At 47.8% G+C, this 25,683-nt stretch overlaps 1 protein-coding gene across 6 annotated transcripts in view; it reads left to right on the forward strand.

The window, feature by feature from the left end:
• The window catches only part of PAK1 (p21 (RAC1) activated kinase 1), an 86,937-nt gene that overhangs the window by 50,327 nt on the left and 10,927 nt on the right, over window positions 1-25,683 (forward strand). For all 6 annotated transcript variants that reach the window (XM_063326683.1, XM_063326676.1, XM_063326700.1 and 3 more), the window contains 10 exons: window positions 4,225-4,325; window positions 5,988-6,135; window positions 7,789-7,826; window positions 10,354-10,470; window positions 10,764-10,938; window positions 14,751-14,814; window positions 15,708-15,756; window positions 18,710-18,822; window positions 24,688-24,805; window positions 25,273-25,372. In XM_063326683.1, the coding sequence (XP_063182753.1) occupies window positions 4,225-4,325; window positions 5,988-6,135; window positions 7,789-7,826; window positions 10,354-10,470; window positions 10,764-10,938; window positions 14,751-14,814; window positions 15,708-15,756; window positions 18,710-18,822; window positions 24,688-24,805; window positions 25,273-25,372 (1,023 nt within the window). The remainder of the gene's footprint in view (window positions 1-4,224; window positions 4,326-5,987; window positions 6,136-7,788; window positions 7,827-10,353; window positions 10,471-10,763; window positions 10,939-14,750; window positions 14,815-15,707; window positions 15,757-18,709; window positions 18,823-24,687; window positions 24,806-25,272; window positions 25,373-25,683) is intronic.

The raw sequence follows: 25,683 nt of genomic DNA on the forward strand, positions 1-25,683 counted from the left end.
CTTCTGTCCTTTAATTCCTGTCGAGCAAAAAATACCTTTAACGCTGTCGCCTTCATTTCAGATGGGTTGATTTTCATCTTCTGAAAACTCCTCCTAATCTCATGGTGACAGCTGAACTCCCGGTGTCTCCTGTTGCTTAAATGTTCATGAAATTCCCAGGTGTTCAGCCACCTCTCTGTGGTTTGTGCCTGAAATAATTTGGGTGTTATTTGTTAGTTTGGCTGGACTGAAAGGGGAGTTGGTTTCTGTTCCGTTCGAGAAACGTAATTTGGGGCAAATCCGTGGACCTTTGGATCTTTACGCAGGGAAGGCAGAGATTTGTGTTTAACCTCTGCTGGGGCTGCAAAGAGCCTGCGAAGAGCTGAAATGCTCGGCGATTAATTTCGCTAGTGAATATGGACGCGGGCTTTTATGCTGTAGCCTGAGAGCTGCTGAAGTCGATGGTATCAATCCCTTAGGAGACGTGGTAGCTCTTTATGCCGGGCAGGGAACAGCACGGGAGCAGGCACTCTACAAAGGATGGGTGGGAAAGATGGTGAAGAGGTGGTACTTTATGCCAAAGTGCAGCTGAAACGCGTGGAGTCCTGCTGTGGAGCAGGCCACAGACCTGTTGAGAGCTTGTGGGGCCAGATCAGAGGGGAAGCCAACAAAGGGGGGACATCTTGAGGGCATCTTTTACAGCTTACTGGGTCAAGAAGGGCAGTTCTAGCTGAAGGCGCTTTCAAAAGTGTCTTTTCCATTGCGCTACTCCTGTGCGTGAAGAGAGCCATAAAGGACACATGGGGCTTAAATCCCGGGCCCCATACACATTTGCACACTTCCACTGAGCGCTGTGCCCTTGCCAGGCTGCTTTGGAGATGTCATGCTCTGCCGGCAAAATTTAGGATGTGTTTTCCAGTCCTGATTTCCCCTGTCCCAGCCTAAACCCCAAAACTGCTATTTAAAAAACACGTCGCCTTACTACTGGATGGGTCATACGGGTGCAGAGCTTGCGTGACTTGTTGCTTTCACCAGGTGTTGTGAACATCTGAAGTTTTTTGGGTTCGGGGCTCCTCGGTGTCCTAGTTGAGGGTATGAATTTGGCTTAAATGTGGAACGTTTAGCGCCTCTGAGCTCATCTTTTACCCACAAGACGACAGTTTGGAGCACCCGGGAGCCCTTTGCGTGGTGACCAGAGGGAATGCTTCACTCCACCTTACCAGTGGAGAAGACCTTTCCCATCTGATTATGCTTCAGGATGGGCTCACGGGCTTATTTTACAGTGGGACCTCGTGCTTCCTAGTTGCAGCTCAAGTTGCCAGAGCATCATAAGGAAACTTTGTGGGTGGCTCTTGTAACAGCGTCAAACGTGCGAGGTTTTGAATGAGAAGGTGGTAAGGTGTTTGTGGGAATAACGCACTTGGTGGTAGGTAGGCCTTCTTAAACAGATATATGATTTCTCTTTTATTTTTTTAATTTGAGATTCCTCAAGGCTTTTGGACTCCATTGCAAGGATAATATAATCTCTGTGGAGGGGGATTAAGCGTTTAGGAAGATTGGGAGTGCCCATCTGTAATTCTTTTTGTCTTCGACCTCCTGCTATGACATAAATACCTGCTACAAAAAGCAATTATGTCATTAATGGTTTAATACGTTTAGGCTTTTAGATCTGTCAGATTTTGGATCAAAAGCTTCTGGAAGTTCATTGTCCTCTGGGACTGCTGGAGGAAAATCTGTGAATTCACGTGCCAACTTCATGCGCGTTCAAATGATGATGAATTCAGTCTGGGTGCTATAAACCCCTGAGAGTGGCAGGCGGGCAGGTTTAAAAAAAGGATACAGAGCAATTATGGTTTCAGGCGCTGTAATGTTATCACCAAGGCAAAGTGATCTTCAGCGCGAGTTTGCGGCGGCTGCCCCAAAGAGTTCTTGAGAGTCAGGGAAAACGCAAAGGGTTGAGATGCCGTAGGAAACGGTTGCAGGAAACTAAGATAATTGGGAGAATATTAACTGCTGGGGTGTAGGAGAACAAAATAAGCCATAAATGCAGAAAAACCTCTTCCTATTTCTGTATTGCAGCGTAGCCGTACTGAAACTCTCTACCTATTTGTCGAACATGAACAGAGAGCTGGAGCTTTGATATGACAGAGGCCATTATGTTATTTAATCAATCCTTCTAGAACCGTCTTTACTGCTGTGCGTAGCTGAGGCTCGTTCGGGCCATCGTCTCCCGCTTTGGATAAGTCAGCAGTCGGCTCGGTTTGCTGGTTGAACGGATACTGGAACAGCTGGTTCCAGAGAAGTTTGTTGGGATTTGGGTGTGCGGCAGGGAGCTTGGGCTGTAGAAATAATAAAAAAAAAAAAACCCCAAACACTTAAGTGTATTGACTTCTGAACAGCAACTTCGTCATGCCCTTGGGCGTTTTTAGGGGTACATTCAAACCTACTGTGGCAGTCATCCTGGCCCACGTTGCGGGTGTGCGTCACGCGTGCAGCGTTCCCGCGTAGTGGTGCCAATCCCTGTGCCCTCTTCTTCCACGCCTGAGTGGTGGGCTCCGAGGCTGAGCTGACGCCTTGCTCTCCGGCTCGGAGGAACGGACGATCCTGAGGCCCGAATATGGTGCCTCTGATGGCTCTCTCTGCCTCTCTTTTCCTCTTGCTTTCCATCCACCGCTAACGCACGCAGCTTTTTCTGCCTACCTGCTGGATGCAGCGGCTTGTTCCTTCTTTGGCAAGGCCTCCGTGCTGCAGATGCTCACCATCTGCTAACCAGCAGCTGCTTCTGTCTCCTCCCGGCTCCCCCCTCTGTGATGGCTCCTCCGGCATTGCAGCTTTCTCTCCTCCTTCCCCTTGGCAACTCTCTCGCTCTTCTGCGATTCAGCTTCCCCCGTCCCCTTTGTTTGAAAGAGGGATCGAAAACAATCTGTTCCAGCTTCGTGTCCCAAATGGAGCATCTGATTTTATTTTTTTTTTTTTGATCCAAAATTAATCTGTGCAACAGTAACTCTGTAATGATGCAGAGAACGGTGCCAGAGCTGGCACTGAAGGAAGTGGGATTCGGTCCTTCGGGGCAAGCCCTGACCATCTCTACACAACCAACCACCAGCAGCGTCTTAAATAATTGCAATATCGAGCATTAGCGTCACAGGTTTCTGAAATACCTGGGGTTTGGCATTCATGTTGCCAAAAATGCACTGGGGAATGTCAGCCACGGAACGAATTCTGTTTGGCTTTAGATATAAAAGGTAGCAGCTGAGAAACGCAAGTGGTTTAGTCACCTTCTCCTGGCTCTGTTTGTTTTTTAACTGCGAGCAGCAGCAAAGCCGAGTAGAACGTGGTCCTTCCTTAAACTGCTCTCGACTTCTTGAATACAGCCAATATTAAAAGGAAGGCGGAGTCCTTAATATGTCATGAATATGGATGAACTCAATCCAGGGCAGGACGATAATCTTGTTTGAAGACTTGACTTGAAAATTCGCAGAGCGCGTCTGCTTTGATTTATTTCCTTTCCTGTTTCTTCGTGACTTGTGCCCCTCACCTGCCACATTCTGCCCTCTTGCTCTGTGTCTTCAAAGCTTGTTACTAAAACCACATTCAGGTCCTTCGGTGAGCAGGAGAATATAAATGGTTTTGCTCATGTAAGATTGTGTAGCAGGAGCTCATATGTTATATTTGGTTTTCTTCATGAACTCTGTTTTGAGAATGTAGGATGCAGGAAGCAATTTATAAGCAGCATTTGTAGTCAGTTTTGTCCCTGTCTTAATATGAGAGGCGAGTGTGTATTTAACAGCGCATAATATATATATTTTTTTTAAAGTTCCTTAAAACAACAAATAAAAAAACGTGTTCAAAACTGCATGGCTCCCACTTAACTGCTGCTGTAGTGCTTTTGACTCTGACTTGTATAAGTTCGAGTGAATATTTCAGGTAAATAGCTCTTGTGCTATTGAGCCTGGCCCTACCGGTTGATACTTGACATACCCAAAATATCAGTTTCCTTGGCTTGAGCTCGTCCTGGGTTACGAGACTTTGATTTTTCTTGTCCTTTTGTTGTCCCAATCCTGTGCTGGGGCTGCTCTGAAGTGAGGTGACAAAGTTTTTAAACTTGCTGGTTTTCTGCCCCGGATCGAAATCCCGTAACTAGCAAAAGTGGGGTGTGGTTGGGGAGGTAAATTGGAAGCTATTGGGGAGATTTGAATTCTCGATGGACTTAATTTTTTTTGTTGTTGTTCTTGTCTCTTCCAGCCAATAAAAAGAAAGAGAAAGAGCGGCCGGAGATCTCCCTCCCTTCAGACTTCGAACACACGATTCATGTGGGGTTTGATGCAGTCACGGGAGAATTCACGGTAAGTGAATCCGGAGGAAAAGAGAACTATGTGGTTTGGCTTATTGCTGGGAGGAGCCAGGACCCATTAATCTTTTATATAGTAATGCTGGAAAGGTTATTACCATCATCTAGTTTGATCTCCTCTGAAATACATCTGCAGAGGTTACCCACTAATTCTTGCTGAGAGACTGTTTGTCAAACTTGGCTCATCCCAGGAGCCCAGGCTGCCAGCAAACTTCTTTCCGTTACTGTTTTTTGGCTGATATGGGCAGCAAAACGTGGTATATCTGCCCTCCCTTCCCCTCTCCTCCTCTTCTAGAGCTGGCTTAGGCCTCCAGCATAGTCTGTGTTCGCCAAATGGGGCTCTGAGAGCTCCCCTTCAGGACACGCACAACTGTGCGTAACTATTTGTGACAGAATGTGTGTGCGCTGCCCGAAGGCTAGATGTCAGATGCTTTTATGGTGGTTTTTTTTTATTGACGTGCAAAATACTATGAAGACAGAGTTGTATTTCATCATATTATTCTTCTTAATTTGATTACGAAATAGTATTTAATAGCAGCAGAAGGTGTACATGTTTTTGCCTCTTTAATATTCTTCTTTTTCAGGGACTCTGCTCTCCTAACCTGAATCGTGTGTACAGTTGTGTTTTGCATGTCAGCCTCTAGACTTGCCCAGGTTAATGTAGATCTACCAGTGTGGCGTTACCTGAGTGGCGTATCTAGCCAGCCTTTTGAACAGGGAGCGTAACTTGCCCCTTCGTCTTGTCCCTTGCCGCTTCATCTATACAAACTGTGACTCTTGCTGGTGGTGAAGGGCACGAGTCAGGCCGTACTCCAGATGTCTTTGTTTTCTGGCTGAAATGACGTCCCTGTAATGAAATTCGGAGCTTCGTATGTGAGGTTGACATCTCTGCTTTCCCAGCTCCGGTTACAATAGGCACCAAACCACTATTATCAAAGAACCTTTAGTGCTACAAGAAGACCCAAGTGAATGTTGCATGTTTGTTGCACTAGATCATAGAATCATAGAATTGCCCAGGTTGGACGGGACCTTTCAGATCATCGAGTCCAACCATCAACCTAACTCTGTCAAAACCCATCCCTAAACCATATCTCTAAGCACTACATCTGCCCGGCTTTTAAATCCCTCCAGGGATGGTGCTTCAACCACTTCCCTGGGCAGCCTGTTCTGTCCCTATCGAGCCTATGCTCGATAACCCTTTCAGTGTGAAACATTTTTCCTAATATCCATCCTGAACCTCCCCTGCATGCTATACAGTGCGTGTTACTTCTGTAGTCTTTCTTGGATATATGTAAATATGTGTATATCTGTGCATAAAGGGTTTGGTTTCTTTGCTTGAGGCTCTTCCTGAACTGCAGCATTTGGGTCTGCTCCTTTCTGTCGTTTGAGTTTTGGTCTTCAAAGGATGTGGGTTCACCCAGAGCCCTGTGAGCAGAGTGGCATTTGCATGTCTATGCAAGGAACGTGTGACTTGTAACACAAGACAGTGGCTAGTATCGATCCACTGCCTCTTTTCCTTTCCTCTCTTCTTTTCTCGCAGTTACCCTCACAGCACTGGGTAAGCCCAGAAGCTGCCTGGCAGAGCCGTGGTGGCGGGTGTGTGTGCTGTCACCCGTGTTAGGCTGACTGTGAACTAACGAGGTACGTCTCCCCGCAGGGAATGCCGGAGCAATGGGCGCGTTTACTGCAGACTTCCAACATCACCAAGTCGGAGCAGAAGAAGAATCCCCAGGCAGTGCTGGACGTGTTGGAGTTTTACAACTCCAAGAAGATCTCCAACAGCCAGAAGTACATGAGTTTCACAGGTACGTGGTGATCATCTCATACAGCTGCTTAGTCATTGTGGGGTTTCTTTCATTTAATCAACAAGTAGATCTGTCTTTTCAAGGAAAACGTGGATGCGATTCTCTGGCTGCCCAAGCACCCCTCTTCCTTTAAAATGCTCTTCTGTTAATCCTGATGCCCAGCAGAGGTGCAAAAGAGGAGTTCAGTCAACTGCCTAAATCCCAAATCACATAGTTTTTCTGAAGCTTACAGCCAGCATCTGGAAGGCAGAACCCAGAGCGCTGGTGTTGGGATCCCAGTGATGAAAATCACTGGAAAAAAAACGGGCAGTTAAATTTTGCACCAGTTTCAATTTCCAGCATGGGTGTGGATGTTGATTCGTGCGTGCTTGGGTTGACAGTGTCTGCTCCGGTGTGCCGTGATTGAGGAATATGCCTTAGTGGCCAGGTGCTTGATAACTGCTGGCTGCATTCCTCTAAAAAAGCTACTAAGGTTTTGTGCCTTCTTTGTATGGATTACCTGCCCACTGGAGGACTCCTGCAGCCTCCGCTCCTTTTTCTCTTTCAACTCTAACTCCTTCTCTTTCTAAATATTAATCATGGATTGGAAGGGGCCTTTAGTCCAGCCCCCCTGCCGTGAGCAGGGACATCTTCAAGTAGATCAGGTTGCTCAGAGCCCCGTCCAACCTGACCTTGAACACCTCCAAGGATGGGGCATCTCCCACCTCTCTGGGCAACCTGGGCCAGTGTTTCACCACCTTCATTGTAAAAAATTTCTTCCTTCTATCTATAGTCTAAATCTGTCCTTGGTAGTTTAAAGCCATTACCCCTTGTCCTATTGCTACAGACCCTGCTAAAAATGTTGTCCCCATCTTTCCTGTAGACCCCCTCTAAGGACTGAAAGGCCTACAATAAGGCGTCCCCGGAGCCTTCCCTTCCCCAGGCTGAACACCCCCAACTCTCTCAGCCTGTCTTCACAGCAGAGGGGCTCCAGCCCTCCCAGCATTTTTGTGACCCTCCTCTGGACTCTAGACCTGCACCAACAGGTCCATGTCTTTCCTGTGCTGAGGGCTCCTCCTTTGTGGTTTTTTTTTTTTGGTTTGGTTTGGTTTGGTTTGGTTTTTTTGTGTAAGGGGATATAACCGTGTCACCAGAACGGGTATTAATTAGGAAGGCTTCAGGCAGGTATGAAAGCACAAATCTTCCCCATGTGTGCCTGGGTAGTCAAACAAGAAGCCTGCCATTTGATTCATTGGGTCCTCTGTTGCTATTCCAGCAAGTTTAGGTGGTTGAGATTGAACATCTTGCAGGTTTTGGGCTGGCCGCAGCGCCTCTGCTGGTGATTTAGCCCGTTTAATATTGAAAATATTGAAGAATATTGAAAATATTTTGTGTATATGGATGGAGGACAGTATTCATTCAGGTGTCGCATTGGGAAATTCTACCCTCCTGCAGCAGGGATTTGGGGCCCCTGTGTTTATCTGCAGAACTTTTTACCCGCTATTCCCATATCTGCCGGTTGTCCGCTTGCTCTGGGGAGCCGGAGGTAATGCCTAGGTTTGGGAGCAGACTTTTTTCCTGCCCCTTCTGAAGGGAGCGTGTCCCTTTCTCCAGTCCGCACTGCTGCTGCGTTTGCAACTCATTCCTAACGGCGTTACTATCTGTCTCTTTCAGATAAATCGACAGAGGATTACAATTCATCAAATACCTTGGTAAGCCTTATATTCTCATTCTGTCTGTTTAAAAACTTGCATAAAGTAGTTAACTACACGTAAACTTTTACCTCGCTTAGTCTTTTAAAGTCTGAACTATATATCTGCATGTGAATACACGTTTATAAAAACAGGCATGCTCTTTCTGCTTTTTTTTCAACCTGGGGAGCATCAAGTAGGCAGGAGTAGCTTTTGTTAGTGAACAGAAAGTGTTGAATTAATGAGTTGAAATAGTTCTGTTTTCATAGAACTCAATCTCTTCCTGTACCTAGAACTTGATAACCGCTCTGCTCCCAGGTCTTATATGTCCGTATAAACATCTGTGATATAAAAAAAGCTTAATTACTAACCTACAAGGTCTGATTGAGCAAAGCTAATGTTGTTTGATTAGTGTTGATTAACCAAACTAATCTCCATCAGAAAAGGAAATAAAAGGATTTCCTCCTCTCTGCTTGACCTTTACTCTGTCCTTGCCAGGGCAGGCACCGCTCCTGTTTGCTTTGTTAGGAGACGCGATATGTTTCTCCGTGTACACGCGAGATAGAAGAAACAAAACATTCAATTGAAGATGATTCATAAACCCCCACAATTCCCCCAGCTCTCGTTTTCTCACTGCCATGCCACTATCTAGAGTTGGCTTGTTCTGCTCCCTTCGGGAGGCGGTGTAGTTGGATCTGGCCCTTTAGGACTTTCTGCGAAAGGAAAAGGGGAACCTTTTTGCCACTGTTTGTTGTTACGTGTAATTGTAGGTCAGTCCATAGGAGCTTAGAATATCCGAGATGTTGGATTTTAAAGTAAATCCTGAAAAAAGCAGTAGTTACCAGTCTACTGAGATAGCCTGATGTTTCTGGATAGACGCTGAGTAGCCTTTAATTTTGGGGATATTCGGGAGTTTCCAAGTGTTTTTTATTGATGCTTTTAACAGGCTAAGCTTTTTTGTCAGTTATGTGTCAGGATGCTGATGACGTCAAATATTTTACGTTTGGTGAAAAACTACATTGTTTTCCCCCTCTTTCGAAGAGAACTTTATTTTAAGGCCTTTTTTTTCCCCTGCCAGTCTTAGGGAACTGATGATAAACAGCCTGGAAGCAGGAGCACAAGCAGAACTGGTCTAGTGGGTCGAGGAGCTCGCCAAGTTTATTTTGAAATGTTTATAGTGTGAAGGATGCCATGAACTTCAAATCCAGTTTCAAATTTTTAAAAGGCTAAAAGTGGCTTTGAGCTCTGAGCACAGTATTGCAAAAAATTCCGGTTATTTTTTTTTAACCAGTTATAAATCTTTTCTTAAAAAAATAATCATTGTTCCTATTTTTCATAAAATTTTCTTTTAGAAAGCAATTTTAAAAGGGATTTGAAAAGATTTTTCCAGATTCTCTCATTAGTTAGTTCTCAGTCACAATACCAAAGCTGATACTAATTTGATCTCCCAACTTGTAGAGGAAACATTAAGGTTTTGATGCAAATTAAAACATTTAAAGACTGGAATTGCCAGTCTGCATGGTCGGGGTTTGAAGCAAGCAGCGAGAAAGAGAGGCAACATAAATAGGGACAAATATGTCCAAATCCAGATGTTGTCCCCAGAGTTGCTGGGTCCGCCGTGCGGGTGTTGGGCAGGCAGTGAGAGAGCTCAGGTGGGTCTCAAGTCCTTGGGAAGAGGATTGCTGTCACACAAGCAGGTGACAGGCTCTGTCTGAACAGTTGAGTCGGGCAGTGCCGGATTGTCCTTGCCGTTTCCCATGAAGGCTCAGGATGTTTGGAGTTCGAATTTGTCGGATATTGTAACTGTTCTGGTGTAGCCTGTTCTGGTTATTAATTTTCATAGAATCATGGAATGGTTTAGGTTGGAAGGGACATTAAAGATCATCTGTCCCATGGGCAGGGACACCTCCCACCAGCCCAGGTTGCTCCAAGCCCCGTCCAACCTGGCCTTGAACCCCTCCAGGGATGGGGCAGCCACAGCTTCTCTGGGCAACCTGGGCCAGGGGCTCACCACCCTCACAGCCAAGAATTTCTTCCTAATATCTCAGCTCAGTCTCCCCTCTTTCAGTTTAAAACCCTTCTCCCTCGTCCCATGGCTCCCCTCCCTGATCCAGAGTCCCTCCCCAGCTTTCCTGGAGCCCCTTGAGGGACTGGAAGGGGCTCCAAGGTCTCCCTGGAGCCTTCTCTTCTCCAGGCTGAAGCCCCCCAGCTCTCTCAGCCCGTCCTCCCAGCAGAGGGGCTCCAGCCCTCCCAGCATCTCCGGGGCCTCCTCTGGCCCCGCTCCAGCAGCTCCGTGTCTCTCCTGTGCTGAGGCCCCAGGGCTGGAGGCAGCACTGCAGGGGGGTCTCCCCCGAGCGGAGCAGAGGGGCAGAATCCCCCCCCTCGCCCTGCTGCCCACGCTGCTGGGGATGCAGCCCAGGCTGCGGGGGGGTTTCTGGGCTGCCCTTGCTTCAATGCAGTCTCTGTTAGGACCTTAATCCAAGGTTTGTGATTTTGTTTGTAACAAGCGATAGGGTTTTTATTGGTGCTGTTTGTGTACCACACGCAGAACGTGAAGGCTGTCTCCGAGACCCCTGCAGTGCCCTCAGTGTCCGAAGATGAAGACGATGAAGATGATGCCGCTCCACCCCCTGTGATAGCTCCGCGCCCTGAACACACAAAATCTGTGAGCAGAAATCCTTCCTTCAGCCCCCACCGCTGCAGTCACACGCATGGCATGGTGCTGAGCCCTCCTTGGGAACAGGAGAGGGGGAGCCATTCCTTCTGGCAGAGCACCTTCATATTGTCACCTGCCTGGTTGTGGGGGGGGACAAGAGAGTCCTTGCTTAGTGACATTAGCTTGCTAACAAAGTAGCGATAGAAATGCATCCCTGACAACAAGAACGATAACAATGAATAGAAGTCTTTAAGCCTTCATCTGATTTGTATTAATACGTGTGTTTCTCTCAACAAAATTAGATATACACCCGCTCTGTGATAGACCCCCTTCCTCCTCCTACCAGGGATGTGGCGACTTCTCCTATTTCTTCTCCTTCGGAAAACAGCACCACGGTGCCTGACATGCTGGTCAGGAACACGGAGAAACAAAAGAAAAAGCCAAAAATGTCAGATGAAGAGATCTTGGAAAAATTAAGTATGTCTTTTTTTTTTTTTTTTTTTTTTTTAAATTTAAATTCCGGGTCCTGCTGTGTTGGTTTCTCAAAATCTTAATACGCTGAAATGTTTTGACATTCCCATTTTGAGATCCCTTGCTGAAGACATTGCGTTGTGACTGTGTGCCAAAATCGGGGGCAGATGGAAGGAGGGAGCATAAATGTAAGCTGAGCACCTGTGGTGCCAGCTGAAGTCCCCGGGGAGTTACAGATCCTCAGGCTCTGCAAAACAAGCGCTGAATAAGTAACATCAACTTAACTATGAGGTCTGGGATTGTTCCACATCTTGATAGTCTGTAGCTCTGGAGCAGGGATGTTGGTATTGAAATGTTAGATGTAAAGTGAGCAGAACTTCCTCCTGTGTCTAAAAAAGGGAGAGAAAATGAATGCATCCCCAAATTCACCTTCCCCGATACCATGATGTAAAGTGACTTGGTTATTTTTAAGGGCCCTGACATTGTGTGGGTACCCGAATTAGTAGCTGTTTCCGAGAAACGCGTCTCTCTCTTGTGTCCTAGTGTCTTTAACAGCCCCTGCCTTTAGTTCATGGATCTTCTAAAGTGCTCCTCTGCTGCCTGGTATTTTTGGGTTATGCTGTGGCACATCCAACAGCTGAACCCGCTCTTCCGTGCAACTGATTGCTCTCTTCAGCCTGGGCCAATTTTTATTAGGGTAGAGCATTTCTAATTCTTTGAAGTACTAATCCTGTATTAATTACATACATGCCTTGCTTGTCAGTTGATGTAAATTGCGTTAGCACCCCTATGGTCAGGCTGGTCTCCTCGGTTGAGATTATACCCCTAACGGTCAGTATTCTGTGAAGCAAAGACTAATAGCTAGATGAAGGAAAATTTCATCTGAGGGTATAACTTAAAAAAAAAATAACTTAAAATGGCATCCGGGTACCTCATTCCTCCGAATAAAGCCTAAATTGAATTTGATGGCATGTTAACTGGAACTGGTTGCTACTGGAAAACTCATACCCGTTGTTTCAAAACAGCAACTTTGCCCGCTTAATTAGCAGGACCTTTCCATCATTAAGGATCCAAGCCATTTTTGTGACTAGGTGGAGCAAGCCGAGACTGTGGCACAAAAAAAAAAGGTGCTATTCGGATACAAATATACTCACTTTGGTAATGAAGAGAAATGAAAGTGCTGCTCCTGGGAGTCTTGGGCGGCAGATACACCTTCTGACACCGTGCGTGCTCCGGCGAGTGGCGTCCGGTGCTGAACTGATTCTTTAGCGTTGAGGGGTTTCGTTATAAATGTACGTGGGGGTGTGGAGTTCAGTGGCCGCTGTTAGGTGTCAGCTTCTAGATGTGAGCTAGTCTGAAGAAACACACAGTGAAACTGAATCCTGTTGCAAACCGGTGGTTTTTCCGCTGAGAGCAGTGGGGTCGTACTTGTACAAAGATACGCAGCCCTTGCATGTTTTTGGTTTGACGTGAATGAAATGACTAAGATCTTAAAGCACATATGTATTTACGTATACTGAAGATGTGCGAAGGTTAAAAGGGAGCTGATAAATCTCCACCGCTCCGCATTAACACAGCATCGGAACAAGCATTAATGAATCCTCGCCTGATTTCTTGAGAGGGGGGAAACGTTGCCCCATTTTACAGACGGCGGCGTTAAACGGGGCAAGATTGGCAGCTGCCTCTTGCACTGGCCTTGGGGGAACCGTCTCACAGTCTGAACTTCTGGCCTGTGTCAGGCCTCGAGGGAAGGTTTACGAACATTTGTTCAGAAATGCCTGTCCTCGGGGCAGGCAGCGCTGCCTCCGTAATTGTACAGCGCGGGTTATATCGTCACATTTCTCTTCCCACCCTCCTCTCCAAACACGGGCCGTGTTCCCTTCCTTTACCTCTCTCTGCCCTCAACCCTGTGGGTTTGGCCGCTTTCCAGCGGTGTCTGAAAATAGCCTGCTCTTACTCTGCTGGCTACTGGATTTCTTGGCCTAATGACCACGAACGGTTTCTTTGCCAATATACATCTGTTTAGGCTCAGCCCCGGACCCCTGTGAAAGCAGCACCATATGTTGGCAGCTCGAGTGACTTGCAGACACCATCTCAGCTGCAGCTCCGCATCCCTTGATCCTGTTAACCACCCTGGCGCTGTTAGAGAGGAGGCTTGCTCCCAGCTGAGCTCTAGGAATTGTTGGCTCCGATTTCTTCAGCCTCAAAAGGGTGCGATTCCTGCCTGCCGTAGGGGTGTTGTGAATATCAGTTCATGTTTGCAGGGCGTGTTGCGTTTCAGTGATGCTCCTTTTGTCAGCTCCTCCAGTTTCGTAGAATCATAGAATTGTTAGGGTTGGAAGGGACCTTAAAGATCATCCAGTTCCAACCCCCCTGCCATGGGCAGGGACATCTCCCACTGGATCAGGTTTCTCAGAGCCCCGTCCAGCCTGGCCTTAAAACCTTCCAGGGATGGGGCTTCCACCACCTCTCTGGGCAACCTGTTCCAGTGTCTCACCACCCTCATGGTGAAGAACTTCTTCCTAACGTCCAGTCTGAATCGTCCCATCTCTAGTTTTAATCCATTCCCTCTAGTCCTACCATTCCCTGACATCCTAAGAAGTCCCTCCCCAGCTTTCTTGTAGGCCCCCTTAAGATACTGGTAGGCCCCTATAAGGTCTCCTCGGAGCCTTCTTTTCTCCAGACTGAACCCCTTGAATTTACCCCCTGGCAACCCACCATGCAAGTTGCAGGACTCCAGCGCGTCTTCGCAACCTGTCCTCGTGCTGAGAGTTCCCTCCCGTTGTACAGAAAACATTGTGTTCCTCGTGGATAAGAAATCCAGCCTGAGCCTGAGCGGCCCCTCACCGCCCCAGAGTGTTGCAGAACACCAGGCAAAGTGCTTTTCCCTCCGAGGGATGCAGTGCTACACTTTCTTCTGGCTGAACAGCCACGTTAGGGGAGAATGAGCTGAGATCGCCTCGGCTTGCTCTCCAGAACCAGAGCAATGCTGCAGTCGCGCGGTAACTGCTGCTAAAAACTGCACTTGACTGTTGGCTTCCTCGAACAGCGGCTGAACGACGCCCAGGCCAGGGGAGGTTTGGCTCTGAAAGGTCTCTCTAGTTTCCCCCCTGAGTCTTGCAACCCAGTCATTGGGTCAGTAATGGCTACGCTTGTGCCGGTATGTTCTCCCAGAAGTTGTTGCAGTGTAGGAAAATCTTTGGCTAGATTTGCAACAGACTTAGCTCTAAGATGGTGTAGGTGCCCCATCCCTGGAGGTGTTGGACGGGGCTTTGAGCAACCTAGTCTACTGGGAGGTGTCCCTGCCTGGGGCAGGGGGTTGGAACTAGATCACAGAATCATAGAATGGTTCAGGTTGGAAGGGACCTTAAAGATCATCCAGTTCCCAACCCCAGGACATTGCGGTGCAGGAGCATCCTAGATCATCCAGTGCGTTTAAGCTGGGAGTGACTTTAAGTTGCAGGTTTCCAGCAAATAATTGTATTTACACGTGTGAGGGCCATGTGTTCCCATCCTGGGCCTGGCAGTGTGCACTCACCGTCTGCTAGTGAAGATTAAATGTACTTCCTGTCTGTGTCCCACCATTTCTGAAGGGAGATACCTGTGGGAGGGGAATGCCGCAGCTGGTGCGTGTGGTTATAACCGAGGACTTCCTTGGTGTGCGTGTGCCTCTGGATTTCTGACGAGTGGTTCACGAAGCACAGCAGGTTCTGCTGTGGCCGTGGGGCTGCTCTTAAAGTACAGTTGTTTCTTATATCTGTACAAAAAAGTACTTACAAAATTCTCTTGTGTGTTTGTTTGTTTGTTTGTTTTTGTAGGAAGTATTGTGAGTGTGGGCGATCCGAAAAAGAAGTACACATGTTTTGAGAAGATTGGACAAGGGTTGGTATATGCTCCTTCTCTGTCCTGTACCTTCCCTTACGTTAAGAAGGAAGCACTGAAACCAGGCTAAGTTACTTTGCTGGAAGAGCTGTTGGTGATGCTTTGGAGTTGGTTGTTATTTTGCTTTCTTTTTCTTTTGTATTTTTTGGGGGGTTTTGGTTGTTCTGATGGGTTCCCCACTTTCCTGCTCTTCTCCCTTTCCTGGCAAAGTTTTGAGTCACAGGGACTGGGTTTCTTGCGCGAATGTGTTTTAAAGTAAGAAAATATGTCATTAGATGGTCAGGTTGTTAAATGCAGCTGCAAGCAGGGAAGGAACCGTAAGACAGTCTTCAAATTACAGATTTGTTTTCTGAATTAACTCTCCTTAATGCGGGTGTTGTGCCCCTCTTAGCAAGGTAGGGGGAAAATAGGGGCTGGGGGGAGGCTATAGGGAGGCAAATCAGTGCAATTCACTGAGAGATTTGCGGTCGGCTCTGTGTGCTGAGGCTCACGCTCCCGTTCCCCTCGCTACAAATGCCACGTTTGTTTACTTCAGCGGATCCTTTCTCCTCTCTAATCACGTTGGGCAGTCTGCAAGCCAGGGCAGTGCAGTCACGCCAGTTGAAATGGGATCAACTCCCGGTCCTACAAGCTGTGTTAAGTCGCTGGTTCAGCAGCAAGGGTTCAGGTGACCATACTGTCCCTTATTAGGAGCTTTGTTGCCCCTAAACTCTCTGGCTTCTGCTCCATTGGCAGCCTTGGCTCAGAAATACTTCGGATTATATTTACTGTGTGAAAAGGAATGGGACTGAGAGCACTTCAAAGGGACAAGTGGGAAGGGGCATGTGTTCAGCTCTCAGCCTTGCTCCGAAGCGCTAATAAGTGTTTCTTTTCCTTTTCTCTCTTTTGTGTAGAGCCTCGGGTACAGTTTACACGGCAATAGATATAGCTACAGGACAGGAGGTAAGTGCTACCAGAACACCACAGCAGTGGATTTTGGATTGTGTGCTAAAAGTTCAAGTTGATGCTACAAAATAAAGACCATCTTTCAAAGGTTCATGACATCTTATTTTTAATGAGGTATTTATTTCCTTACTAACGAGGCATGGTCAAATGGTCTGAGCCGACAACTGGAAAAAATTACTTCCAACGTTTTGATTCCTGAATCATTCTGTATTTGTAAAGAATCTTTCTGTGACCGCAAAGGCCAGAAGCAAACGTTCAGACTGGATGGTTCGTCAGTAGAAGTTTCTCTCTTCATCCCCAGGGTTCCTGCCTGTCCCCATTTAAACTCTTTTATACACCCTCTGCTCCTTTACTACCTGCTACCTTCCTACACTTATACTGGGTGACTTCCATAGAAATCGTTCCTCTCCCACCCTTTGCCCGCTCGCTTTCTGCCCTTGAATTGAGAGACAAGGAATGTCTGTCTGTCTTTTTTTCCCCCTCTCCCGAATATTGAAAAGTGCCCTGCATATTGCTTGCATAATAAACTAGGAGTGATGGAGACGCAGCATCTCTGGAAACCATTATTGCTAGGCGGAGGATTTTTACAGAGGAAAGCGTATGCATTATTCCAAATACATTTATGGAAGTCTGCAGCAATGCGTGTCTGCTTTGCATTTAGACAACGTCAGGGTTGTCCACCAGCAGGTTTCATAACCGTGCTTTTGGATGAAACTCCGTCACCCCCTTTCCCAGATCCTGAAGAATTAATACCGTTTAATTGCAGCCTCTGAGGAAGGGGCGCTGCATTTATTTTGAAACAATGGGAAAGTTTCCAGGAGGAGGAAGTCTTTTGATGGTTTTCTGCTTTCTTTCTGGACCCCTCCGTTGACTCACATGGGAATATTTGAATCCTTCTATTACAGCAGACTTTTAAATCGTTCCCACTACGCTAGTGTGATTGGGCCCTGGATTTTTAAATTTGCTTTCGGCATCGCTGTAACCTTGGCACATTGTTCCTTTCTGTGAAGCGCCCTGCTACCAATCCTTTGAGCTCAAGGAGCTCAGTGAATGGCAGCACATTTTGGGAACACTGGAAGGAAACTCCTTGATTTTGCGCTGTACGGGAGCCTTGGGCAGCTCCCAGGATTAAGAATACTGAAGATTTTCACCGATGGTGGCACTGGAAGAGCCTGCCCAGGGAGGTGGTTGAGTCACCATCTAGATTTGGCACTTCAGGGCATGCTGTAGTGACAGAGATTGTAGGTTTGGGGTTTTTTTGTGTGTGTTTGGTTGGACTCAGTGATCTCAAAGGTCCTTTCCAACCATGAAGATTCTATGGTTCTATGATTTAGTATAACTACAGCTGTTTATTTTGTGTCCTAATGCATGGGATGGTCTTAGATAAGGAAAAGGCCCCCATATGCACTTGGACTGTGGGTCTACCTCTGAAGAGGAGTGAGGAAGTACAGGAGCCTCTCTGAAGCTCCCTCAGCATTGGTCTGGGATTTCTTTTATCTGCCTCAAATGCCGTCCCCCTCTTCTTCGTCTTTCGTTCTCCTCTCTGGTCTTGCATAAAGGGCAGGATGGGGTTTTTGTTTTTGTCTTTTTTAGGTGCTGTTTGGCAGCCCTGGTGAATACTGTGGAAAACCAGCATGGTGTCTGTCTGTTCTTGCCTTCTCATGTGTTGGGATTTTTCTATAGTCGCCCCTGCTATAGTATCAAAATGCTAATTGTATCCGTCTATATTGGCACTCCGTGGCTTGTTTCCTTTTAATCCTTGCTTTTGTGAGCTGGAGTTACTGGCTCCCCTCCATTCGCCTAGGCCTCTTTCCCTGCAAGTGGCAGTTTTTGTGAAGGCATAATTACATTTCATTCCCTTTGCCTAAATATTGTCCCAAATACAGTTGGGTCGTAACGTCTGTGGAAGTGTTTCTTCCTCCTGCTGTGCTGAGTGGCCTGATTGATTTGACGGCTTGTCTGAGGGCCAGGTGCTCTCACGAAGTACTGGGAGTGTGGCGAGGTGAGCACGAGTGTTGAAAACACGTTGTACCCTCCTACCTTCTGCGTATATACCTGCAGAGCAGGTGTCCTGAAGCAGGCAGAAAGCTACAGAGCCAGAGGACTACAACTGACAAATCCGTCCCTGTTGCCCTTCAGTTATGGCTGGGGATAAAGCTGAATCCAATTCAGTTATTTTCAGCCTTTTATCTAAACGCTGGTGCTTCTTTCCCCCAGGTTTTGCTGTGACAGAAAGAAATAGAATTACCACCTTGAAGTACTAAGCTCAGGCTACGTTATTTACACCCTCCGTGCATGGAGCGTAAATACCACCCTCCAGAGCACGGGCATGGGCTGCCCAGAGAGGTGGGGGAGTCTCCGTCTCTGGAGACATTCCAAACCCACCTGGACGCGTTCCTGTGCCACCTGCTCTGGGTGACCCTGCTCTGGCAGGGGGTTGGACTGGGTGATCTCCAGAGGTCCCTTCCAACCCCCACCGTTCTGTGATTCTGCGATGGCCGCCCTGCTGTAGATTTCTAGCAGCAGAAATTTGCACAAGAGCAGAAGAAAAATCACCCAACTTCCAGAAACATCCAATCTAAAAAAAAGATTAATAAGAATCCTTTAAGAAATAAAAAGGTTTTGACATATCAGTCCATACGAGAGTAAGGGGATCTCGTCTTTGTTACCAAGAAGCTGTAGATGGAGACGGCTGTCCAGCTGTGACTTAGAGGTTCAGGATGAAAACAGCAATTCCCCTTGTCCCTTTTGGCATTAAGTATCCTCCAGCAGGTGTGGAAACAGACTTGGCTGCAGGAACTCGCAGAGTTACTAAATGGCTGAGCAACCCGCGATGGAAAAAGTGTTTTCCCCCTTCACGTGAATGTGGGACTAAATAATCGACAGTGGTACGGGCAGGTTTCTAGGGGACTCCCGCAATAATGCTTTATTTGGTCTTTCTTCACTGCAGGTTGCAATCAAACAGATGAATTTGCAGCAGCAGCCCAAAAAAGAACTGATTATTAATGAAATCCTTGTGATGAGGGAAAACAAAAACCCCAACATTGTCAACTACTTGGACAGGTATGTCACGACTTGAAGAGTTCACAAAGGGACTGGGGAAGACACTTCCTTGTCACTGTCTTAAGCGATCCCGTCGCAGCTTAATGCAGGGATGGGACAACCTTGCGTTGTTTAACGCGTGTGGCCATGTTGGGGTGTGGGTGGCTTGGTGGTCCTTTTCCATATCCCAGGAGAAACGGGTGTCTGAATGGGTTTTAGCAGGGTATCTAGGCTCGCTTTAGAGATGCTGGCAGCAAAGACAGTAGCAGTTTGCTGTCGGGACTCTGTTTTTCTGCTCTCTGCTTTCCAAATTTGACACAACAAGCCATTTCCTTCCTGCTGCTAGTGAAGAAATACAAATAGTTTGAACTGTGCTATTTGTATTTTCTTTCCTCTTCCTCTGCTTTTCTCTACCACTGAGCAACGCCGACATTCTGCTTGCGGAGGAGCAAACTGCTTCCAGGGTTAGAGGGTAATCTTGTCCCTGTGTCTGTCCACTGACGTTTTCTGCGCAGTAGCATAAGAGCGACGAAGGTGAATGACATGCGGCACGTAACCAGGCGAGGCTGCTTTCGTTTGGGTGGGAACGAGGGAGAAAAGGAGACCTGGCAGAGACGTAAAAACCCTTTGGAAGACAGAGGGAACAGGGTTAATCCCTGCTCAAAGCTGGGCTTTGGGAGGGCTCATACACATGCCGTGGCACTCCCGCTCAGCCTTGGGTATGTTACGTCCATGTGGGAGAGCTCGTCCTTGAATCCCCACTTCTTACTGCAAGAGCTGCACCTAATAGCTTATCTGTGTACAGACCTGCTCTGCTTGAGCTGATGTCCCTCGGACTGTGACAATAACAGAGCAGAAACAAGCAGCACAGAGGCCGCTGCGCTGAGGGTGAACTGGTTTTAAAATAAACACGTAGCTGTGACAATTCTGGTCACTGTAGCTCAAGCCCCTTTGTTTGCCCAAGTCTGCAAACAAACGTGGCAGTGAGAGCTCTTCCCCCCAGGATGTTAATGCTGTACGTAACGGTGATGGAAGCAGCGCCACCATCACCCGCTGTTTGGAGGTTGGCTGCTTCGGAAAGAGAAATTGGTAAATGTGCTTCTTTGGGGCAGGGAGGTGCCTTGGGAAGCGCGAGAAATTCTTGCATCTCCCCTGCTCAGACTCCAGGAAACAGTCGCAAAGCGTCAGCGCTGAAATCTGGGGCGTACCGAAAGCCCAACGGGCAAAAGCGTTGCACGGTGGCTTGAATTCATCATCAACGTAACATCGACGCGTTGCGTCGAGGCTGGTGTCGTTCACCTTATGTTGAAGACAGAGGTAGTTCCAGTCGAGCTGCAGCAGGATTTTCAGTCTGCTGCACTCGTGTCAGAATCCATCCGTCCTGGGGAACTGCAGGTTTGGCTTATTGTAGGGTAAAGAGTGCCCAGAGAGGGCGAGCTGCAGGTTTTAATCTTGGCAGCTCATTTTTTTTGGGAAGCTGCAATGGAGGGATGTGACCTAGAATCTGTTTTGGAAATGTGAGAGCGTGTTTGCACACTTGTTTGCTCTGCATGTGTAATAAAATCTTATCAGCTCTTTCTTTAACAGATTTCTTTAACAGGCTTTTAACGTCTTAGCCAAAAAAAGTACTTCTTGTGTACTGCAGCATCAGTTGCGATGCTGAGTTTATACGGTGCTGCGTCCTGTGCGTGGCTGTAAAGAGCTGCCGTGTTGAAGGGACAGAAAGTTTGCTCCTGAAACTTTGTGGAAGGGGTGCGGGCACGGGGGAGCGGTGCTGGGCAGACGCCCTCTTCTTAGGAAGCGCAGAAGGATATTACCCGTGTGAAATGAAACAAGCGGTAAAGAAGAGTTAACGAATTGCATCTGGGCTGCAACTGTTTGTTTCTCCCGCCTGATTAGAGGCTTTGTTTTGGCAAAACCGTTTGAGAGGCACATTCTTCCCATTGGAGAGGGCATCGCTGAGTACATGCACTTGCCTCGTCTACCCAGCCCATCCCAGCTGTAAGGTCCTGCTCTCTTGTTCAAACTTCCAGCAACAAAAGCTGCTGCTTTTTGTCCTCCGCTTTCTCTCGCTAATCTTTTTCGGAGGGATTAGCTTTTTGTTTGAGCGCCGCAAATGGACGGAGCGGCAGCGGGGATGAACCCGGGGGTTCTCGTGCCTGTCGTGCCGCTTCAGCTCTGCAACTGCAGGATCCTGTTGCTGGGGAGCTGCGTCCCTCCTGCCTGGCCTTAATGTCCCTGTCGGCTTCCTGAGCGCTGAATGAAGCTGATATTTGAACGCCGCTTGCTGGCGTCTGCCTGCTGCTGTCGCGGAAGGAAGGACGAGGAAGGATGCGTGTGCCACTGTGCGACCTGGTTTCTTTTTTGCGGTTGTGTTTTTGACGGCCTCTCCCCTCCTGAGTCCCTCATGGGAGCTGCAAGGTAGTCATCGGTATAAACCACCTCTCTTGCTTCTTTTTGCCTCGGCTCCTGCCCTTACGCAGAGGTTTCCTGTGCTTTATTCCCTCTTACCTGCGTGACCTACTTGCTCGTGGTTAAGAGGTCTGGCGGCTTTACTGTCATCCCAAAACAAGCATCGCTGTGGAAGTAGTGCATTTATGCTTCAGACAGCTTTTCTGCCACAGTGTAAGTGACCAGGGTTGCACAAAGATGTGCTGTGGCGCTTAAAATAACGACATAGCCGAATTCAGCTGTATTTAAGAGCTGAAATAAGAAGCATCCAGCTCTGAAGACGGTGACACTAGTTTTCCTGTGCAGACAAGCAGCCACTTGTGCTGAGTTACCTTCTCGAGGTGCCAATTTCTTTCTGCTGCATGAAAGAAGCCCTCAGAGCCCTGCTTGTAAACTCAGCCATGTCAACACGGGTATCAGATGCTCATTGTTAGGCAAAAAAACAACTCCTGCCCTTTGGTTTCTTTCTTTCCAGAGAACTCTCCTTAACCTAATGTACCCTGCAAATCCTCACTTTAAGCGGTAGCCGCTGTTCCCCTCACCCCAACCCCAAATTCAGCTGGGGCTTGGAAGGACAACGAATAAAGCTGAAGATGTCCGACAGTCATGCTACGAGAAAACACTGATTTCTTTCCAGGCTAACTTCATGTTTGCATGTTGGAGGCATGTTACTGATGCAGAAATCTGTAACGAATGATTTCCCTCTTCTGAGCAAAACCAAATTTTATAAAGTTGATCAATCAAAAAGGACTATGACTGACTGCTGTGTGTTTGTGATAGGAAGGGCTTGGTGGACACCTTCCTAAGGTATCTAAGTGGAAGCTGAGGAACACCTTACAGGAGCAGACATTACCTGCTCTTGCAGAAGGATGAAGAGAAAGCTGTAGACCACCTCTTCCTTCCTCAAAGACTTTAATTAGCTTGTTTTTCCTGCCAGCCTTGTTTTGGAAGGTGACTGTGGGTGACAATGTTTGACACCATGCTATGCCCGATGTCACATGGAGAGCAGCACGTAGGTGTATGGACTTCCCGGTGGTGTCTCTGGAACTGCTGAGAGTGTGGTTTTGAGGCACACCTCCAGTAGGCAGCTCAGTGACTAGAAGTGGCCTCTGCTGCAGCAAGAGAGCGAAAAAATCCTTGAGACGGCACAACAGTCTTCTGAAATGACATTTGCTCAGTGGCAGCTGGTGGGGAGCCACCATTAATTCCACCTCCCTGCGTGTTATGTCAGATCAATCAATTACTGAGGTGCCTGGGTCTTGGCACATGCCTTTGGCTGCTCATGGCACAGCTTTGGTTCGCAGTGTGGTTCTTGGCTCGCTCCATCCCTTTTGGCTGCGGAGCGATACCAGCTTGCTCCCAGCATGTGCAGCCTGAGATTGTCACGCAGGAGCGGTGGAGCCCATTCTGCCCCCGTCCTTACCGTCAAGTGGATTTGGGCTGCAGAGGATGCTGCTGGTAATGAAGGGAAGCGTTGTGATGTCCAAGGTGATGCTGGTTTGTGGAGAGGGTGCTGATAAAATCTGGAGAGAGCCTGGTTTGGCAGGAGTGATGAAGAAGCAGCAGCAGCACAGGGGAAGGAGGGAAGGGGGTGGATGGAGCGGCTTTCAGAGTCTGTTAGAAGGTAGATGACCCGCGGAGGTGGCAGGAGTACTTCTGAAGGCAGTTCTGCTGCTCCTCCGTCACTCCGAGGGGCTGCTGTGCGGGTGATACTGCTTTTGCTGGCATCCATGATGCTGGGGAAAAAACTGCCAGTGCATCAGCTTCTCTTCCGTAGTCGAGTTGGAGACGTGACGTCTCTGCTCGGGGAGCGTAGCCCTGTGTCCTTGGGCTCTGTAACCTGAAAGAGACACCAGGCACTGTCTCCCTACATAGTCTTCAGCATCACCAAACCAAGATACCATCTTTGTCTCCAATATTAAAAGCTCTCCATAACTGAAACACTTTGGTCACACAGCTCACACTACACTTCTTGTTTTAGGGGAGTTTTTTCGTCAGCTCAGGTGTAGGCAGTGTGTCCTTTTGGGGTCAAAGCGTACCTCCTCCCCACTCCTGTGATGTCTCACACATCTCTGTCTGCTTTCACAGAACCACAGAATGGTGCCTTCCAAGGAACTTTCTCTTCCAAGGCATCAACTTTCCATGCCAAGTTGAGCTTAACTTGTTTCTCCTTCACTGTTGCCTTCTAGCTCATTGTTCTCTAGAACCTGTCCTGCTTTTTGCCGTTGGCTCTCAGCAAATTCACTACTCATTCTTCAGTAGGATCAGCGTTCCAGAGCAAAGCAAACGTCTGCTTGCTGAACTCTAATGCCTGCAGAAGCTTTTAGTTAGATTCTCAGCCCTCTCTCTTGACTCATCCGTCTGCTCCCTTTGAAAATGGGCTGCAAAGGTGGGTTTTCAAGCTGATGATTCCTTCCTTCAGGAATGTGTCATCCTGATGGATCTGTCATGGAAGATTGTGTTGATGTTTTTCCAGATGGGCCCAAAAAGGCAGAAGTGGTTGGTGGTTTGGGTTTGTTGTTTGGATTTTTTAAAAATGAGTTAATGCTGAAGTCTTCATCTCGGGTCTTCTGCTTTTAGACATGAGCACACACCCTCCCGGCAGAGAAGAAAATCCCAAATGGCTGAGAAAACTCATCCCCACCTCAGGTGTCTCCTCCCCTATGGGAGTTCCTATGGGTCTTTTTGGACTAGCCCTGCCCTTTTGGGCTTTTCTTTTTTATTTTAAGTCTCTAGAATTGCTATGGCATCCAGCAAGATTCATTAGCCCTGATGAACGGTTCTGAATTTTTCAGACAAAATCCCAAATTACTTTGGTAGCGTAAAACAGGGTCGAGGGGATTTTCAAATGCGTGATGCTTAAAGAAAAGTGTTCTTTCTGGGTTGTTCGCGGGCGGCCATCCCTCGTGTCTCCCAGGATCGTCCCTGGGCCTAGGCGAAGTGGGTGGTTGCTTTGGACAGCAGGATGCCAGCGGTGATGAAGCAGCTCCCAGCCACCTCTTCTGATGCAAGGGTCCTCAAAAGCCATGCTGGGTGCCAAATGTCTGGGCTGCACCCCAGGTATTGGACCCCATCCGTGACTAGTAGCTCTTCTTCTCTCCCAGCGGCAGCAGGAGTTGTAAGGTTGGATCTCCATCTTAGTCTGGGCCCTTTCCGTGGCAGAAAAAACTCAGCCTGTCTTTTATGGCCCAGAAGCTTGTAGCCTGCTCTTCCGTCGACTTTCTGCACTCATCCTTCCCTCTGCTCATTCAAGTTGTGGTCCCATGTACAGAGAGCACCACGAGTACCTGGTGCCCCAGCACTGGTGGATACACTGCTCAAGCCTCATGGTTTCTCTGCACTTCTAAGACAGCTTTAAAACCCAGTGCATTCTGGATAGGCGAAAAGTGGCATGCTCATAATTCCTGATTTTAAAATCTGGTTTTGGCTCTTCAGTTACCTTGTAGGAGAAGAGCTCTGGGTGGTCATGGAGTATTTGGCTGGAGGCTCCCTAACAGATGTCGTGACAGAGACCTGCATGGACGAAGGACAGATCGCAGCTGTGTGCCGAGAGGTAAAGCGGCACTCGCGCTCCAAGGGAGCTGTGATTGGGAAGGGGTCACGGGCTTTCCACGACCTGTCGCTGGCTCCACAGGAATAGCTGTCTCCAGCTTCTGTAACGCAACGGTCACCCTTTCAGAGGATGGATTTCGTCTGGGAGGTTGCAGCATACAATCCCAATGCAAGCCTAATGTAATTCACCCTACTGCACTCACTGGAGTGCAAAATGGGGTTGGAATCCCCCTGGTTATGCCTGTTCTCCAGGTCTTTTGGGACTAACTTGTCCTCCTAGGGCCTGCTGATCCCAGTGGGATATCTCTCTGTAGCCCTGCACATACTGAATATGTGAAAGACTCCAGGACACTAAGCCCTTGCCGCTCAAAATGCGTGTTGTTAGAGCCCGTTAGTTGGCTAATTGCGACTGGTGAATAATTTCATGCACAGTAAGAATATCTCCGTTATTTTTATTTTTTCTTTCAGTGTCTCCAAGCTCTGGAATTCCTCCATTCAAACCAAGTGATTCACAGAGACATCAAGAGTGACAACATCCTGCTGGGAATGGATGGCTCTGTCAAACTAAGTACGCGGGGAACGGCACTGGTGATGACTTGAGTTATCAACCCAGGCCTGTTACCTGCTATGGGCCAGGCCTGGTGGGGAGACGGGTGTTGGAGAGGCTTGATGCTGTGGCAATGAAGAGGCTGTAGAAATGTTCCTGTAGGTATTTTTGTGGCATTGGTTTTAAAGGAGCTTCACAAGCATCTTGAGTCCTTGTGAACTGATACCGGACTCGAAGTGAGGTTTGGGGTTCGTTTAGCTTTGGACCATCTCTTTTTGTGGACTAAAATAACAGTATTTTTAATGCTACTCCAGTCTAGAAAGCTGGATTTG

The sequence above is a fragment of the Chroicocephalus ridibundus genome, chromosome 1 (assembly GCF_963924245.1).
Source record: "Chroicocephalus ridibundus chromosome 1, bChrRid1.1, whole genome shotgun sequence".
NCBI lineage: Eukaryota > Metazoa > Chordata > Aves > Charadriiformes > Laridae > Chroicocephalus > Chroicocephalus ridibundus.